General features: G+C 40.9%; 1 protein-coding gene across 5 annotated transcripts in view; it reads left to right on the top strand.

Annotated features, from left to right (window-relative positions):
- TRAM1 (translocation associated membrane protein 1) overlaps nucleotides 1–1,913 on the top strand; it is a 118,282-nt gene extending 116,369 nt beyond the window's left edge. For all 5 annotated transcript variants that reach the window (XM_033933416.1, XM_033933412.1, XM_033933411.1 and 2 more), the window contains one exon: nucleotides 77–1,913. In XM_033933416.1, coding sequence (XP_033789307.1) covers nucleotides 77–150 — 74 coding nt within the window. In that variant the 3' untranslated portion in view covers nucleotides 151–1,913. The remainder of the gene's footprint in view (nucleotides 1–76) is intronic.
- Nucleotides 1,914–18,209: the final 16,296 nt, after the last annotated feature.

The following is an 18,209-nucleotide window of genomic DNA, read 5'->3' on the forward strand; positions in this document are numbered from 1 at the left end:
ATGATGCATTTTCACTGTGATTCTTTCTATAATGGGTGAAAACAAAATGAAACTGAATAAGCTTCTTTTGTTTCAGAAAATGGTATAAATGGAACAGTGACGTCAAATGGAGCTGACTCGCCTCGTAACAAGAAGGAGAAATCTTCATAAGCAAAAAATTATACACAATCTCTGATGTTCCCAAAGAAATTTGCTGCTTGCTATAAAAGCCCCAGAGCACTCAAGGTCTTACTGTTACAGCAGAAGTACAGCTCATGTTTGGATTCTGTTCTGTATTTCATAAATGGTTAAAAATGATTTTGACTAAGAAAAAAACCTACATTGGGGACCAAGATATATATGTATGTTTTTGTTTTGTTTTTTTAACAATGAAGTTTAGAAATACTAAAAATTAAAACAATTCCCTTTACTGCCCACTCCCCTTTTTTAGGTCAGTGAGGCACTTATGGCTCCTTTCGGTTGGTTTCTCAGTGACTTATGTTCTGCATCATTGCTTCAAGTTCCTGCCCACACTGACATGCCTAGGTGTGCAATTAAATTTAATTGAAATAGGTCAGGTATTTTGATTTATTTTAGATCTTTAGCTTTAATCAGTAGGTGCAGTCAAAAAGTAGAATCCCACAACCACTGGAAATGTTTACGTTGTGGGTAATATTGACTGTGTAAATGTTGGGGCTTTTCTTAAGCACATTACCAAACCTTTATAAAGAAGATAGCAGGTTTGGTTCAGTGGGCTGGCAGGAGGCTAAAGTCTTTCACGTTCAGGTAACTGGTTCAATCTGGCTTTGATTACTAGTGTCCAAAACATATCTGGATGCCAGTTGGTGGCTCATATGAAGTGGGCTAGAGGTCTCTAGGAGACAAAAATGGCTACATCATTATAGAACCATCTGTAGTCTTAATAGAGAGATTCAAGGACTTAAGTGATCTCTTCAGGTCAGGACACATTGGCTGGCAGTGTGAGAAAAATGGCATTTCTGCTTCCTGAACTTTGGGCATAAATGGAAAGCCTTGCTTTTTAGTGCAGTCAGCCTGGTATTTTTAATTAGCACTAAATTTATTTCTTCAAACTGGCCTAAATCAAATGCAGTCCAGTTTGAATTAAGTTCCATAAATGTAAAAATACTTTCTGTAAAGAAGTAAATGCCTTCTATTGGCATACCTAAAACATTTACAAACTGTGAAAAGCTTTTCTTCCCCCCCCCCCCCCCCCCCAAAAAAAAAAAAAAGTTGCAAAAGGAGGAGCAAAATTGCTGTTCACAACTTGGAGGACTTTCACTCCATCACATTTCATTTATGATTCATGAAGCCAGAATGGTTTCTCCCCATATCAGAAATAGTGAACTTAAGGTTTGATGGACAGTGAGAAGACTGATAATTTAAGATCCTTTTCAACAATTTGCCTGAACATCTGTTATGTCAGAACTGTTGCTTTTCCTCCACCTTTTGTTAGGCAGCATAAGACATGTTTCTCTATATATGACATATATATTTTGGATAAAAATAATATATATTTATACCTTTAATGAAGCTTTAAAAGCTTTAGGAAAAAAAACAAACTATTGGGTGTCCTTTGCCATCCTCTGGTAACTGGGAGCAGAGAGTCTGTGTTAATTGCCTTTTTCCTTTTCTGGAACCAATTTTCTACTTTGTACTATGCTTAAAGTTTTATTAGTATTTTAAGTTGAATTTGTTTCATAGCAGTAGATCATCTTTCTGGATATATTTGTTACTTTTATGACTTGTCCCCTCTATTATCCTCCCAGCAGAATCAACAAGTGCATTAACAAGTTTATTTTTATTCAAGAGCAACTGGACTATTAGTCTGTGTAAATGTCATTCCAGTTTGTTATAGCTCAAACTGGACAGATGTAAAAGGATATCACACCAAAATACATTATTTTTTACCTACATTTTTCTGTATTAAGTATGTTAATTCTTAGTTTAATTATTTCTACTGGGCCACCTTGTGTGTATTGTTTTACACTCTTAGAAATTTAAGAACTTTAAATATTTTGAATCCCCACCCCAGCATTGGCAAAAAGCAAAATTTCACAGCTCATCAAGGAAGAAGTGGGATTGTACTGTGCCATCTGAACAACTTTCAAACCCATTATGTATTCCATGTTAGCTAAAGACTGTCTATTTTGCAGCTTTTAAAACCAGTTTTCATATGCAGAGGACTGCTGTCATAGTAGTGATCCCTGTTAGCTGTAGAGCTCACTTGGGAATTACCTCCAGGCCTTGGAATCAGCAAAGGTGTTTGAGTCATTTTGGTATGCAACGTTCAGGAGAGGAGGAGGGGTTATAAGAAGTTAAATGTTTCCAAACACATGGTTTAAGAAAATGCTGTAAAGGCTATAATTGTGTGGCATTTAATTCAGTAACAGACAGTGAAATATGTTTTAGTGTAACAATATTCACATCATATTACAGATTTGTCCAATTTTTTTCTTAAGATTTAATTCTTTGATTTGGGAAGGTGAGCAAAGTTTAAACCCTCTTGGGCAGAAACTACCTAAATTTTGACTTGGACCTCATATAATGGGTTTTCTCTGTTGCATTACATTAACCAGTACGTACAGTCTACCTCCACCAACTTCAAAACAGATTATAATTTAAGAAAAACTAGAACAATATTCTAGGAAGTACAAGAACATAGGGAGCAGACCAGGCAATAGTTTGATACAGCAACATTGTGGAACACTTGAGGGAGAGCAGCATTTTACCAGTTTTTGTCCTTTCGCCAATCTGATATTGTAGGCCCCTGAGGCAGCCTGTTCAGGTGCTCAGCAGAGTTGGGCATGGTTTTGACATGTGTCTACATTTGGAATATTCTTAGATCTTGGTTTTCTTAGTTTTTGACTATTGCCTGGTCTACTCCATATCTCTGCCAGACTGGCTCTTGACCCACTTGCATACCTGTTTTCTTGGACATACAAAAACACAGTGCAATAATAAAACATAAAAAATTAACCTAATCTCGTACTTGGAACATACATATTTGTAAAATAAAAGTCTTAATTATAGTGTGGAAAGCAGCGTAATTGACCAAATGAGATAACATAAGAATGTAAACTATTCCACAGTTTAGCTGCTAAATATGGGAAATTGTATGGAAAAATGTGAAGTAATTTTAGGCCCTTACAGAAAATACAGCATTAAATGAGGTCTCTCTATACACAATGTATTGGAGGAGAAAGTAAAATAGGCTACAACTGCAAACTATCTACAGGGTCTAGCAAGTCATGACATACACTGCTTGGTAGCGTTTGAGCGGTTTACACATGTCTAACAATCCAACATTTAATATGATTAACTACTTTAGGTCTTATAGTTGCATTCCTGTGCAAACTGCATACGATTCCTTACTGTTGGGTTAAGCATAAGCAACTCAGGTTGCTTGCAGAAGACATCAATCAATTTCATCTCTCCACCCCTTTGTCTGAGCAGCGCCCCCTCTCCTCAGTCTTAACTTCTGCAAGCGAGTTGAGAAAGATGTCTTGTCATCGAATAGATTTTTTATTTTCCAGATTTAATCCGTTCATGTTTGAGGCTTCCCTGTGCTAAGAGGTTCCCAGTAGTTCTGGGACAGCTCAGCCTGAAAGAAGTGCCAGACACTGGGGTCTGAAAGCAGGAGGTTCACACTTTTAAAAGAAGCACCTGCCTGGCCAACCTGTTCTAACATTTGGAGTTTGGGAATAGGTTCCCTGGGAGCGTTGCTCACCTCTGTGAAGTTAGGTGCATGTGCACAGGCTGATCTAACTCTGTGACTGGCTGAGAGGCTTGGTGGAGGTCTGCTACATCCCCTCCCCCCCCCCCACACCAAAGAATCACAGAGCATGAAGGATTGGTGATTTTAGGTTTTTGGAGCCTGAATAAAAGGCAGCCCAAAGAGACAAGCCTCTGAAGTTTCCCTTGCTTGTATGAGGCAGAAATCCCTTCTCCATTTCCAGCTGCATTGTTGTCTATGGGAAAATTGGGGTGGGTCAGATGTCAGCAAAACTAAAGGTTTCTGAGGGTATCCCAATGGTCCCCAACCTCTAAAAATCCTATTATCAGCAATTTTGAACTTTTGGTTTTGCTCTCACTGGCCTTTTTTAATGCTAAAATGCTGTCACTGGCCATCTTGGATTTCCCGATTTTTATTTCTAAAGCCGCCTCTGCCTCAAATTGTATCAATTTTGACAAAAATAGATTCTTATGGATTTCTCAGATAATTTGGACCTCATATCTTGCCACATTTGCACTGGATGGTCAGATGAGCATTCTTGTACTGCCATGCTGCGAAGCACATGAGGGGGGCGGGCGCTATGAGCTTAGCCCCCTTGGGTTACTTCATGTGATAGAAGAGGCAGAGAGCTCAAGATCCAGGTCATAAAGCCCAGTTAGAGCCTGTTAAATGCAACTCAGTGTCGCCTGTGATGCACTCTTGCTCAGATGCCCCTGACCCTGAGAAGAGACATGTGGTAGACCGGCAGAGGTCCTCATGACTTTGATGTATACAGCTTACCAGAAGCATAAAGGTTGTCTGAATATCAGCCGGTTAGCTCTCAGAGGAGTCCCAGTCAGAAAAGTACTGGGACAATCTGGAGTCAAATGCAATCCCACTGCTCTCCCACCATGCATCCTCCATGGAGGATTCTAGTTCTCAGTTTGGGGCAGGTGGCCAGGGGTCGATGACGGCCCTAGATCAGGCAGAAGACATATTTAAGCTGACAGATTTAACTAAAGTTATAGTTTCTCTGCGGGAGTTGGATTTAGAATCCCACAGATTTCTACTGCCCAGCTCTCGCTGAAGGATTCTTAGGATCACAGGGTGGACTTTAGTCCTCAAAAGGTAGTTTGAGGCATTAGACCTTAAGACAGCGACCTTGGCTTCCTTTGTGGTGTGACCTGCTATAAGATGCTACACCAGAATCCAGTCACAGAGGGGCAGAGTACTGTCTGGTGTTGGCTGGGGTTGGACTCTGTGGCTGACGCTATTTATGATATGCTCACAGTGTCGGTGTATTCAATCTTCACCAGCAGATTGCTCTGGATCAGGTAGTGGGCGGGGGGATTCGGCATCTAAGGCCACCTAGCGCAACCTCCATTTTAAGGGGCAGATTATTTTTGGGAAAGGACTGGACAGTTTGATGATCAGCGTGATGGATTGTCATCTCAAGTCCTTGCCGAACAGCAAGCCACAAAGGTACTGGGAGTTCCGGTTATGGTTCCCTTTGCGGCTACAGAAAACTGCTATGGGTCTGCAGGCTCCTCATCTCAAAGACTCTTCCAATGCTCTAGACAGGTTTGGGGGCCCTAGAAGAACCTCCACATCTGGCTCTTGACTTGCCACAAATCCTAAGAAATCCCAATGATAAGAACATAAGGTCCATCAAGACCAGTAGCCTATTCTCACGGCGGCCAATCCAAAAACCAAAGAGTAGCAACATTCCATGCTACCAATCCAGGGCAAGCAGTGGCTTGCCCCATGTCTTTCTCAATAACAGACTATGGCCTTTTCATCCAGGAAATTGTCCAAACCCTTCTTAAAACCAGCTACACTATTCACTCTTACCACAGCCTCTGGCAATACATTCCAGAGCTTAACTATTCTCTGAATGAAAAAATATTTCCTCCTATTGGTTTTAAAAGTATTTCCCTGTAACTTCATTGAGTGTCCCCTTGTCTTTGTAATTTTTAACAGAGTGAAAAATCAATCCACTTGCACCTCTTCTACTCCACTCAGGATTTTGTAGACTTCAATCATATCTCACCTCAGCTGTCTCTTTTGCCAAACTGAAGAGCCCTAACCTTTGTACTATTTCCTCTTGCGAAAGGAGTTCCCCTTTATCATCTTGGTCGCTCTTCTTTGAACCTTTTCTAGTGCTGCTATATCTTTCTTGAGATAAGGAGACCAGAATTGAACACAATACTCCAGGTAAAGTCGCACCATGGAGCGATACAGAGGCATTATAACATTCTTAGTCTTGTTAACCATCCCTTTTTAAATAATTTCTAGCATTTTGTTTGCTTTTTTTGGCTGCCGCCACACAATGTGCAGAAGATTTCATCGTATTGTCTACAATGACATCGAGATCCTTTTCTTGGGCGCTAGTCCCCAAGGTGGACCCTAGCATACGGTAACTGTGATTTGGGTTATTCATCCCAATGTGACTCACTTTGCATTTGTCCACATTAAATTTCATCTACCACTTGGATGCCCAGTCTTCTAATTTCCTAAGGTCCGCCTGCAATTTTTCACAATCCGCATGCATTTTAACAACATTGTGTCATCTGCAAATTTAATCACTTCACTCATTGTTACAATTTCCAGATCATTTATAAATAAGTTAAATAGCTCTGGATCCAGTATAGAACCCTGCGGCACGCCACTATTTACTCTCCTCCATTGAGAAAAATGACCATTTAACCCTATCCTCTGTTTTCTATCCGATAACCAATTCCTAATCCACAACTGAACTTTGCCTCCTATCCCATGATTCTTTAATTTTCTTAGGAGCCTCTCATGAGGAACTTTGTCAAAAGCTTTCTAGTGTTAAAAGCTTTCTGAAAATCTAGATATACTATATCAACCGGCTCACCTTTATCCACACCTTCAAAGAAGTCAAGCAAATTGGTGAGGCAAGATTTACCTCAACAGAACCCATGCTGACTGTCTCATTAAATCATCTTTGTCTACATGTTTCACAATTTTATTTTTTATAATTGTTTCCTCTATTTTGCCCCACACTGAAGTCAGGCTTACCAGTCTGTAATTTCTCAGATCTCCCCTGGAACCCTTTTTAAAAATCAGCATAATATTGGCTACCTTCCAATCTTCAGGTACTACAGATGATTTTACAGATCACTAACATTAGGCCAGCAATTTCATGTTTTCCTTTTAGTACCCTGGGATGTATACCATTTGGTCCAGGTGATTTGTCACTTTTTAACTTGTCAGTTTAGCTTATTACATTTTCTAGATTCACTGAGATTTCTTTCAGTTCCTCCATATCACCCTTGGAAACCATTTCCGGTTCAGGTAGATCTGACATTTTCTTCCATAAAGTCCGAAGCAAAGAATTCATTCAGTCTCTCCGCTATGGTCTTATCCTCCCTGAGTGCCCCTTTTGCTCCTTGGCAACTAAGTTTCAAAGCCAAAAAGTGTAAGGTCATGCACCTTGGCAGCAGAAATCCATGCAGAACTTACACCCTAAATGGTGAGATCTTAGCAAGGACTGCAGCAGAACGAGACTTGGGAGTGATCATTAGTGAAGACATGAAGACTGCCAATCAAGTGGAGAAAGCTTCATCCAAGGCTAGACAAATGATGGGTTGTATTCGAAGAAGTTTTGTCAGCCGAAAGCCCGAAGTTATAATGCCGTTGTGCAGATCCATGGTGAGACCTCATCTGGAATATTGTGTACAATTCTGGAGGCCACATTATCAAAAAGATGTGCTGAGAGTTGAGTCGTTCAGCGAATGGCCACCAGGATGGTCTCAGGACTCAAGGATCTCCCGTATGAGGAACAGCTGGGTAAGTTGCAGCTATACTCACTCGAGGAACGCAGAGAGAGGGGAGACATGATTGAGACGTTCAAATATGTCACGGGCTGTATCGAGGTAGAAGAAGATATCTTTTTTCTTAAAGGACCCATGGCAACAAGAGGGCATCCATTGAAAATCAGGGGTGGGAAATTTCATAGCGACTCCAGAAGTATTTCTTCATCGAAAGGGTGGTTGATCATTGGAATGATCTTCCACTGCAGGTAATTGAGGCCAGCAGCGTGCCATATTTAAAAAAAAAAAAAATGGGATCAGCATGTGGGATCTCTTCATGGAAGAAATTAGGGGGGTGGGTCATTAGAGTGGGCAGACTTGATGGGCCGTGGCCCTTTTCTGCCGTCATTTTCTATGTTTCTATTCAACAGTCCCATGGGTTCCCTCACATGTTTTCTGCTTCTGATGTACTTTTAAAAAATTGTTATGAGTTTTTGCCTCTTTTGCAAGTTTCTCTTCATGTTCTTTCTTAGCTTTCTTTATCAGTGCTCTATATCTAATTTGCCAGTGCTTGTGTCTCTCCTTATTTTCTTCATTTGGATACTTTTTCCATTGTTTAAAGGATTTTTTTTGGCTTAAATAGCCTCTTTCACACCTTTTAACCACTCCGGCTCTCGTTTCCTCTTATTTTCACCTTTGCTAATACGTTGAATGCATCTGGTCTGGGCGTTCATAATGGTATTTTTAAATAACATCCACGCCTAGTTTATAGTCCTAACCTTTGCAACTGAACCTTTTAGCTTCTTTTAAACCATTTTCCTCATTTTATCATAGTCACTCTTTCAAAAATTAAATGCCTCTACAGTAGATTTCTTTTGCGACATCACTCCTGGTATCAGCTCAAATTTGATCACGTTATAATCACTGTTTTCCAGCGGACTCAACACAGTTATCTCCTAAACTATGCATTGCATTCCACTAAGGACCAAATCTAAAATAGCTCCCCCTCTTGTTGGTTCCCGGACCAGTTGCTCCAAAAAGTAGTCATTTATGACATCTAGGAATTTTACCTCCCTAGCACTCCCCAATGTAACATTTAACCAGTCAATGTTGGAGTAATTGAGTGTTTGCACTAAGCAGAAACGGCATAATTTGGAAGACATCAGAGAAGTCATACAAATAAGTTTTCCTGCTATGTTGGAGCAGTGCTTGGTGTTATCACACACAAACTAATGTTGACTGGTTGGATGCCAATTGAACTTATATACTTCTAAGTAAACAGACTGTTGGATATATTTGGAGTTTTTTTGAGCCCACGAAGTGTTAACTGAGGCTTTTTTCTCCACAGAAATTGTGTTCTATTAAGCACAGTATATTGTACTGCAATACTCTTTCGGTCTGTATTGAATTATACAGGGTTCAGTGTGGTGATCTACATAGTGTCAAGCATAATCTTTTTTTGTATTGAAATCACCCATTATTATACTGTTGCCCAATTCTCTTAAAATATTTCTTCATCTGTCTGCTAATTTTGTCCCGGGGGACGGTAGTATAACCTTACCTTTATATTCCTTCCCTTCACACATGGAATTTCTATCCATATGGATTCCACATTATCTATGTCATTCAAAATGTTTATTTGATTTGATTCAATTCCCTCTAACATATAATGCAACCTCCCCCCAACCCCTCCTTCCCCCCCCCCCACTCGCCCCCCCCCCCCCACACACACACACACACACATAGGAGGGAGGTACTGGACATCATTTGAGAGAGTTACAAACTTGAATTCTATCATCCCCTTCGGGACATCTTTCTGCACTCTCCAGCAGGAAGATCAGAGAAAGCAGCTAACGACAGAGCAACTGTGCAAAGACTTACAAATTAGAGCCATTGCCATATGAAGACTTGAGCTCAGACAGATACTCGATATACTTTATTGTGCCCAAGAAAGACTCAGAAGATTGGAGATAAATCCTGAATCTAAAGTCAGTTAATGCAGCGTTTAAAGTTCCCAGGTGCCGGAGGGAAACTGTAGGATCAGTCATTGACTTGATAGCTCCAGGCAAATTTTTGGCCTTGTTGGATTTGACAGTGTCTTACCTGCATATTCCAAGACTACGGAAGGTTTCTCTGGTTCCATGTGCTAGAGAGCCATTTTTAGTTCTCGGCCCTGCCTTTCAGCTTGGCAACAGTGCCTTGCACCTTTATCAAATTAATGATGGTGGCAGCAGTGCGCCTGTGCAAATTAGGCATTCTGGTTCATCTGTACTTGGATGATTGACTAATCAGAACGCTTTCTGAAATGGAATGTCACCAGGCACAGGCAGTCCAACTCCTGCAGGATCTGGAGTGGATTATAAAATTCAGAAAGAACCACCTAGAGCCTACTCAGTGTTTGGAATGTTTAGGGGTCCTATTCAACACGGAAGAGCGGAAGACTGGAAAGTGGTGAATGTTACGTCAATCTTCAAGAAAGGTTCGAGGGGAGATCCAGGAAACTACAGGCTGGTGAGTTTGACCTCGGTACTGGGAAAGATGGTAGAGGTGCTGATAAAGGACCGCATCATTGATCACCTTGACGGACCCGATCTGATGAAGACCAGCCAGCATAACTTCAGCAAAGGAAGATCTTGCTTGACGAACTTGCTGCACTTCTTCAAGGGAGTAAACAGGCAGATAGATAAGGGCGACCCGGTCGACATTGTATATCTGGATTTTCAGAAGGTGTTCATTCAACAAGGTTCCACATGAACCACACGAACGACTACTTTGAAAAATTGCGAGCCATGGAATCGAGGGTGAAATATGTGGATTAAAAATTGGCTGGCAGATAGGAAACAGAGACAATGGACAATACTCAGACTGGAAAAGCGTCACCAGTGGAGTGCTGCAGGGTTCGGTGCTTGGACCCGTGCTCTTCAACATATTTATAAATGACCTGGAAATTGGTACGATGAGTGAGGTGATTAAATTTGCAGATGATACGAAGTTATTCAGAGGAGTGAAGACGCAGGAGGATTGCAAAGACCTGCAACGTGCATAAACACGCTCGATAAATGGGCTGCGACATTGCAAATGATATTTAATGTGGATAAGTATAAGGTGATGCATGATGGTAACAAAAATCTTATACACGAATACAGGATGTCTGGTGATGTCTTGGAGAGACCCCCCAGGAAAGAGACTTGGGAGTACTGATTGACAAGAACATAAGAATTGCTGCTGCTGGGTCAGACCAGTGGTCCATTGTGCCCAACAGTCCGCTCATGCAGCGGCCCTCTGGTCAAAGACCAGCACCCTAACTGAGACTAGATCAATTGCTTTCACCCACCACTTATGAGGAATTCAGGAAGCTCCTAAAAACATACCTGTTCCTGAAATACCTAGACAACTGACCCGCTTTTCTCTCTCTCCACAATAAAGGTCCTCCCGATCCCTTATCCATTCCCTCTCCCCTCATAAGTCCGCATCGAACTTCACGGTTCAGCAATTTATATATACTGTTATTATCATATTGTAATTTTTTTTGCTGTATTTTTTTTTAATGCGTTACCTTTTCCTAACGGGTCCCCTCAGAAATTTCTTAGCAAACTGTATAACCTATATTCTCGCTCAGCAAACTGTATATTTATATTTTTGCTTTCTTAAAATTTCTGCACTCTATTTCCTCTGATCATCTGCATATTGTAATTCGCTGAACGTTCAGCTTCCTTGATTGTAAACCGCCTAGAAGTCGCAAGATTGTGGCGGTATAGAAGAATAAAGTTATTATTATTATTATTACTAGCCCTACCTGCGCAATGCACGGCAATGGTGAAAAGGGGAACAGAATGCTAGGAATGATTAAGAAGAGGATCACGAACAGATCGGAGAAGGTTATCATGCCACTTTACCGGGCCATGGTACGTCCTCACCTTGAATACTGCATCCAGCACTGGTCGCCGTACATGAAGAAGGACATGGTACTACTCAAAAGGGTCCAGAGAAGTGGGACTAAAATGGTTAAGGGGCAGGAGGAGTTGCCATACAGTGAGATATTAGAAAAACTGGGCCTCTTCTCCCTTGAAAAGAGGAGACTGAGAGGGGACATGATCGAAACATTCAAGATAATGAAGGGAATAGACTTAGTAGATAAAGACAGGTTGTTCACCCTCTCCAAAGTAGAGAGAACGAGAGGGCACTCTCTAAAGTTAAAAGGGGATAGATTTCCGTACAAATATAAGGAAGTTCTTCCTTACCCAGAGAGTGGTAGAAAACTGGAACGCTCTTCTGGAGGCTGTTATAGGGGGAAAACACCCTCCAGGGATTCAAGACAAAGTTAGACAAGTTCCTGCTGAACCAGAACATACGCAGGTAAGGCTAGTCTCAGTTAGGGCACCGGTCTTTGACCTAAGGGCCTCCACATGAGTGGACTTCTGGGCATGATGGACCACTGGTCTGCCCCAGCAGCGGCAATTCTTATGTTCTTATGTGTGGTTTTGAAAAAAAAAAAAGGGGGGGGGAGGATGTAATTTGGGTGGCTTCATTTTAATTTATTATTCAGAAGGAGATAATGCTTTTCCTGCATTGATAACCATTTCCTTTCTCATAATTGAAGACTGAATTGTAAAGCTTTTTAATTGTAAGTCTGGAATATAAATTGGCAAAAACACAATATAATTAAGATTTCTATTCTCAGGTGTTTACAAATTGTAAATCAAGCTGGTTTTTAAGGTTCTTTGAGGTACAAAATATCACTGTTGGTGTTTCATTACACCTGTGTACCTTTTTCTAGAGCAATCAAATATGTGCTTTTTGTGTGCTGACTCACATGCCACATAGTGGTGGGTCAGTAGAGTGGGATGGACTATGGCCCTTATCTGCCGTCATCTTCTATGTTTCTATACAAAATAAACCAAGGAATGGGAACAAGGGTACTTGGTGTTTTTCCTGGTGTTTATGCAATAAACACCTATTTTACATTTTTTATACTGCACCTGTTTATCAGTTAAAACCTAAAATAAGAAGCCCTAACTATGACTCTTCCTAGAAATGAAGAAGGGGTTAGATAGTGACAGAATGATTTCTTTGGTAAAGAATGTAACTGTGTATGTGGTACATGGTTTTTAAAGAAAATTTGTGTGTTTGGTATGTTTCTACCTTAAGGTAGTGTCTAGGAGTGAGCTATGTGAATGTCCTTTTCCCAAGTACCTTTACTGATAGAATAGTTTAAAGCAGACCTATCATCATCTGGTCTAAATACGGTAGAAAGGAAAATGAGAAATTGGTCGGAGATTGGAGAAAAAAAAAAAGGAAAGTCTCTAGATCTGGGAATGGAGAAGAAAACTGAGCACAGAATTTGTGCATCATAATTGCAAGACACCCCTCTATCAATGATACAGTATGATAGCAAGTCTGTTTTACTGTATAAATCTTAAGGGTGAAGACACTACAAATATTTAAGTTGTAGATCCTAAATATAGAACCTAGAACTAACAAGGAACAGTGCAGTGCTCCTTATTCATAATTGTACAGGTGATCCTTGCTGATTTTCAAATGAGAGCCAGGACTGTCACCAGACAGGTACAGTACCTTGGGCCTCTCTATTGATGACATAGTTCAGCTACTGAGACATACTCTTAAGAACAATACAAGTAGCTAAAATGGCAGCCTTTTTCCTCCCAGTCTGTCTTTCCCTGAGTTCATCTTGACCGGTCACTGTTAAGCATTTTCTCCTAAAACCCATCCTTTTACCTGAAAGCTGGCTCCCTTCACAGTTTGTTAATCCTCCACCTTTGGGAAGGTCTGCTGCCATCAGCATCATATTTCTTTTTTTGGTGCAATATGGCTTTCACTGAGTTTGAGAATGTAGTGCCCAAACTCCCACATTATTATTATTTTTGTAGGAGCACCATGTCAGAATACTGTTCTGAAGCAGTTGGGTGAAGAATATGTATTGGAGAAAGAATCGGGAAGTTGGACTTTGAGTCAGTGAGAACTGCCATTTCCAGGCCTTGAAATGCATAGTTTCACAGACATGGATATGTTGCTTTGCCTGGGATCCTAACATGGGTCCCTCACTCTGCTACAGTTAATGAAACGCTGCATAAACGTAGAAACATGATGGCAGATAAAGGCCAAATGGCCCATCTAGTCTGCCCATCCACAGTAACTATTATCTCTCTCTCTGAGAGATCCCACGTGTCTATCCCAGGCCCTTTTGAATTCAGATGCAGTCTCTGTCTCCACCACCTCTTCTGGGAGACTGTTTCATGCATCTACCACCCTTTCTGTAAAAAAGTATTTCCTTAGATTACGCCGGAGCCTATCACCTCTTAACTTCATCCTATTCCCTCTCATTGCAGTTTCCTTTCAAATGAAAGAGACTCAACTCATGCACATTTACACTAAGTAGGTATTTAAACGTCTCTATCATATCTCCAAAGTACGCAGATTGAGATCTTTAAGTCTGTCCCCATACACCTTATGATGAAGACCAGCCTTCCCTCTGGACCGACTCCATCCTTTTTATATCTTTTTGAAGTTGTAGCCTCCAGAATTGTGCACAATATTCAAAATCATCACATTGCTGCATATAATGAAGAATAAATTGTACATAAGAATATACTGTAATCTCATACTTTTACTACATTCCTATTTTAGGATTTTTGGAAGATTCTGATTAATATTAAGCCAATAAAAGTAAGCAGTTTCCAATAATTTTTCATATAAATTTTAAATTTTTTAGGGCAAATAGTGTAAATTCCAATGATTGTGATGGTATTAGGAGGGAAGATCTATGCAATGCTTGTGAGCTTGCAAGTCTCTTGGAATCCTCACTCCCCTCTGGATGAACTTGGTGTTTCTAGCGAAACCTATGTGAGGGGGCTTGCAGGTTAACTTGGAACTATGAGTAGAACCTGAACGTTTGAAACAATATCCCCATCCCTTGCACAATTCTGGAGGGGGAAGAGGAAGCCCCCATTGTCTGAGAAGAAATCATGGGATATCCACCACCACATCTAAAAAAAAATTTTTTTGCATATGATCTGAAATTTAAACTTACACTACTGGATCGGTCCCTTCTTCAGCTGTGTGTTAACATCTCTGGTAAGATATCTGAATTTGGGACCACTGGGTAACACATCTATGTAACATTTTTAAAGCAATCAAGAATTATAGACTACAAAGAATTTGCTTAAGAACATAAGAATAGCCTTACTGGGTCAGACCAATGGTCCATCAAGCCCAGTAGCCCGTTCTCACGGTGGCCAACCCAGGTCACTAGTACCTTGCCAAAACCCAAGGTGTAGCAATATTCCATGTTACCAATCCAGGGCAAGCAGTGGCTATCTCCATGTCTTTCTCAATAACAGACTATGGACTTTTCCTCCAGAAATTTATCCAAACCTTTCTTAAAACCAGCTACGCTATCCACTTGATTGTAGGGGCAGTAAATATTACTATCAATATTTTAGAAATAAATTGGTTTTGTGGAGGAAAGTAAAGTTCTAATTATGAACAGTTTTTCAGTATCTGTTGCATTTACTTGTCTCCTGTTTTCATTGCTTCCTTGTCCACTTATCTCTTGACATTATGATCTTTTTCATCGCTATTTTAATTTGTCTCTATATCATTCTTTGCAATTATCACATTTTTATATTTCAAGTTGTTTATCTCTAACACTTCCATCTCCCTACCCTTAGTTCTCCTTTTCCCTACCTCTACCATCTTCTCTGTCATATCCATTACCCCATTTCTAACCCTCCATCCATCTTCACCAGGTTTCTCCTTTCCATTTAGCTCTTTCCATCACAAGTTCTTCATACTGCTATCTGTGGTTCTTATCAATCTCTTCTCTGCCTTACCATCATTCCCTGTCTAGCTCCCTTCCCTAATTACTTCTTGATCATATTTTGTGTTATCCAGCCACATTCATTCCAAACAATCATAGTCTCTGGTTCATTCCACGTCCCCTTCTGCTTTTTCCCTCATCTAAGACTAGTTCTATGGTATATGGTTGCATTGAGAAAAATTGTCAATAGCAACCCTTTCCCCAGCCCTTTGCTTAAAGCAGGGCTACTCAATTCTGGTCCCTATGGTCTACAGACAGGCTGGGTTTTCAGGATATTTATTAATAAATTAAGTATTGGTAAGTTGTAAAAGTATTGTAATGAAATGAACTGTGGGAGATAAGATTAAAATTGAATTGATTCAGATACTACTTGTTTGTATTAAATATTTAATAGCTGGTTTTAAGAATTAGAGTTATCCAATAGGCAGCTATTTAACTAACTGGGGGAAAAATCCCCAAGCTTAGGCTTTAGGTCAATGAATATGCATGAGAGATTTACATACCAAGGAGGCAGTGCTGGCTCAAGGAGGGCTTCAACAGACACTCCAATATGAGGACACTGGTGGGCAGACTTTTAAGGTCTGTATCCTGCAAATGACAAGATGATTTGGATAGGCTGAAGTGAACCTTGACGCCAACTTCAGTAGTTGGAACCTAAGGTCAGTATTGGCAGTGTCGTACCTAGGGTATGTGGCACCCGGGGCCCATCATTTTTTGACACACACCCCCCCCCCCCATCTATATGAAAAATATGACTTTTAGTAACAATCCACATATCGCACAAGAGTGTACATAGGAAAAGGCAGCATCTTAAACTGCAGTGAGCACTAGAACACCAACACATACATTGTAAAGCTAAACAAGCCAGATCCCGCACAGTCAATTGATCCTGTAGTCAACGCCAACTGAAAACTATGTTCTTTTCATACACACAGAACAGAGATATACCCTCGCCCAATATGGAATAATCACAAACTAAAAATAGAAATATGTAGACAAAAGTTAAACTGAACCGCCAAGAAACCAGACCCTGGATACAATGCAACACCACAAAAACAGTAACACATGTCCTCTAATACAGTGCAAAATATAAAGACAGTAGATGTAAATTTGAAAAAACTGATACATAACAATCACCACTTTACAAATTAACAAATAAAAATAAAACAAATAATGAGAAATAAAAAAATACCATTTTATTGGACTAATCCCTGTAAGCTCGGTCCCCAAACCACCTGATTCCATCCACACAAGCCTTGAATTGTTTATATTAAAGTATAAAAAGAAACAATATTCTGTACAATTGTCAATTTATAAATCAGCGTCTTCTCCCCACTCTCTCTTCCCTATTTCCCTTCAGCGTCCTCAGCCCACTCTCTCTCCACTTTCCTTCAGCGCACACACATAAAAACAAGCAATTTCATTCTATTCATTCATAGAAATTAAAGTCTAAATAATGCCAGTAACATAACAAAACATGATTTTACAAAAATAATTCCCTGCACAGTCAAGCCTGCAAGGATTACTAGATGTCTTTCAGCAGCTCCCCTCCCTCCCTCCCCCTTACCTTTGTGGCCAAGTCAAAATGATCTACCAACAATAAAATTTTAAAAACAAAGCACGCTGTACGCAGAGAAAATGTTAATTATCATTTATATTCCGCAAGTTTTCAAAGAGGTCAAGGCAGATGACTTTATGCAATGTCACCTCAGTAACAACTATACAAAAATAGACAAATATTCCCCCTCCCTTTTTACTAAACCGCGATAGCAGTTTTTAGTACAGGGAGCTGCGCTGAATGCCCCACGCTGCTCTCGACGCTCATAGGCTCCCTGCGCTAAAAAACGCTATTGTGGTTTAGTAAAAGGGGGCCATAGTGCAAAATATAGACAGCATATATAAATTCTCAAAACGGACACATTTTGATCACTAAATTGAAAATAAAATCATTTTTCCTACCTTTGGTAATTTCATGAGTCTCTGGTTGCACTTTCTTCTTCTGACTGTGCATCCAATCTTTCTTCCCTTCTTTCGGCCTGTAAACTTCCTCTCCCCCTGACCTCATTCCCCTCCTCCCAACTTTTTTTCCTCTCTTCCTGCCCCCTTTCTTTTTTTCTGTTTCTCTTCCTGCCCTCTTACTTTCTTTCTCCTTGCTCTCCCCCAAGCCACTACCAATGTCACTGCCATCGGGGAACAGGCCCCAATGTCGCCAGCCGCCGCCCCCCCCCCCCCAAGCTCTCCCTACTTCGGGCCGACCAGCATTCCTCTCCCCGATGTCAATTCTGCCGTTGGAGAAGAAGGCTGATCGGCCCAAGATCACAATCGATTGGGGGAAATGCTGCCGGGTCCTGCCTTCGCAGAAACTGAAAGTAGGCAGGACCCGGCAGCAAGAAGAGCAAATGGAAAGCTTCACTGATCTGTCTCCCGCCTTAGCCCTTAGCAAATTTATGCTTCGGGGCTCTAACATGTGCGTGCCGGCTTCCCTTCCTCCCCTCCCTCCCCCCCCCCCCCCGGACATAACTTCCAGTTTCGGAGGGAAGAGAAGGAAAGCCGGCACACACACGTTAAAGCCCCGGAGCATAAGTTGCTACGGGCTAAGGTGAAATCTTCAAGCCAGGTTTTTTTTTTGTTTTTTTTTTATGTTGAGCAGCAGCGGAGGCAGCAGAATTTAGCTGGGTGGTCATCTAAATTACCCGGGCGGACCGCCCAGCTGAAAGGCCCTAGGGAGAACACTCAACTCTCTCCTGTGCACCCCCTTGGGGCGTGCACCCAGGGTGTACTGCCCCCCCACCTAGGTACGCTACTGAGTATTGGGTAGACTTCTACGGTCTATTTCCCAGAAATATCAAAGAAAATAAAGATAATTATGAATTGAGGAGACTGG

The sequence above is a fragment of the Geotrypetes seraphini genome, chromosome 2, assembly GCF_902459505.1.
Source record: "Geotrypetes seraphini chromosome 2, aGeoSer1.1, whole genome shotgun sequence".
Classification (NCBI taxonomy): Eukaryota; Metazoa; Chordata; class Amphibia; order Gymnophiona; family Dermophiidae; genus Geotrypetes; species Geotrypetes seraphini.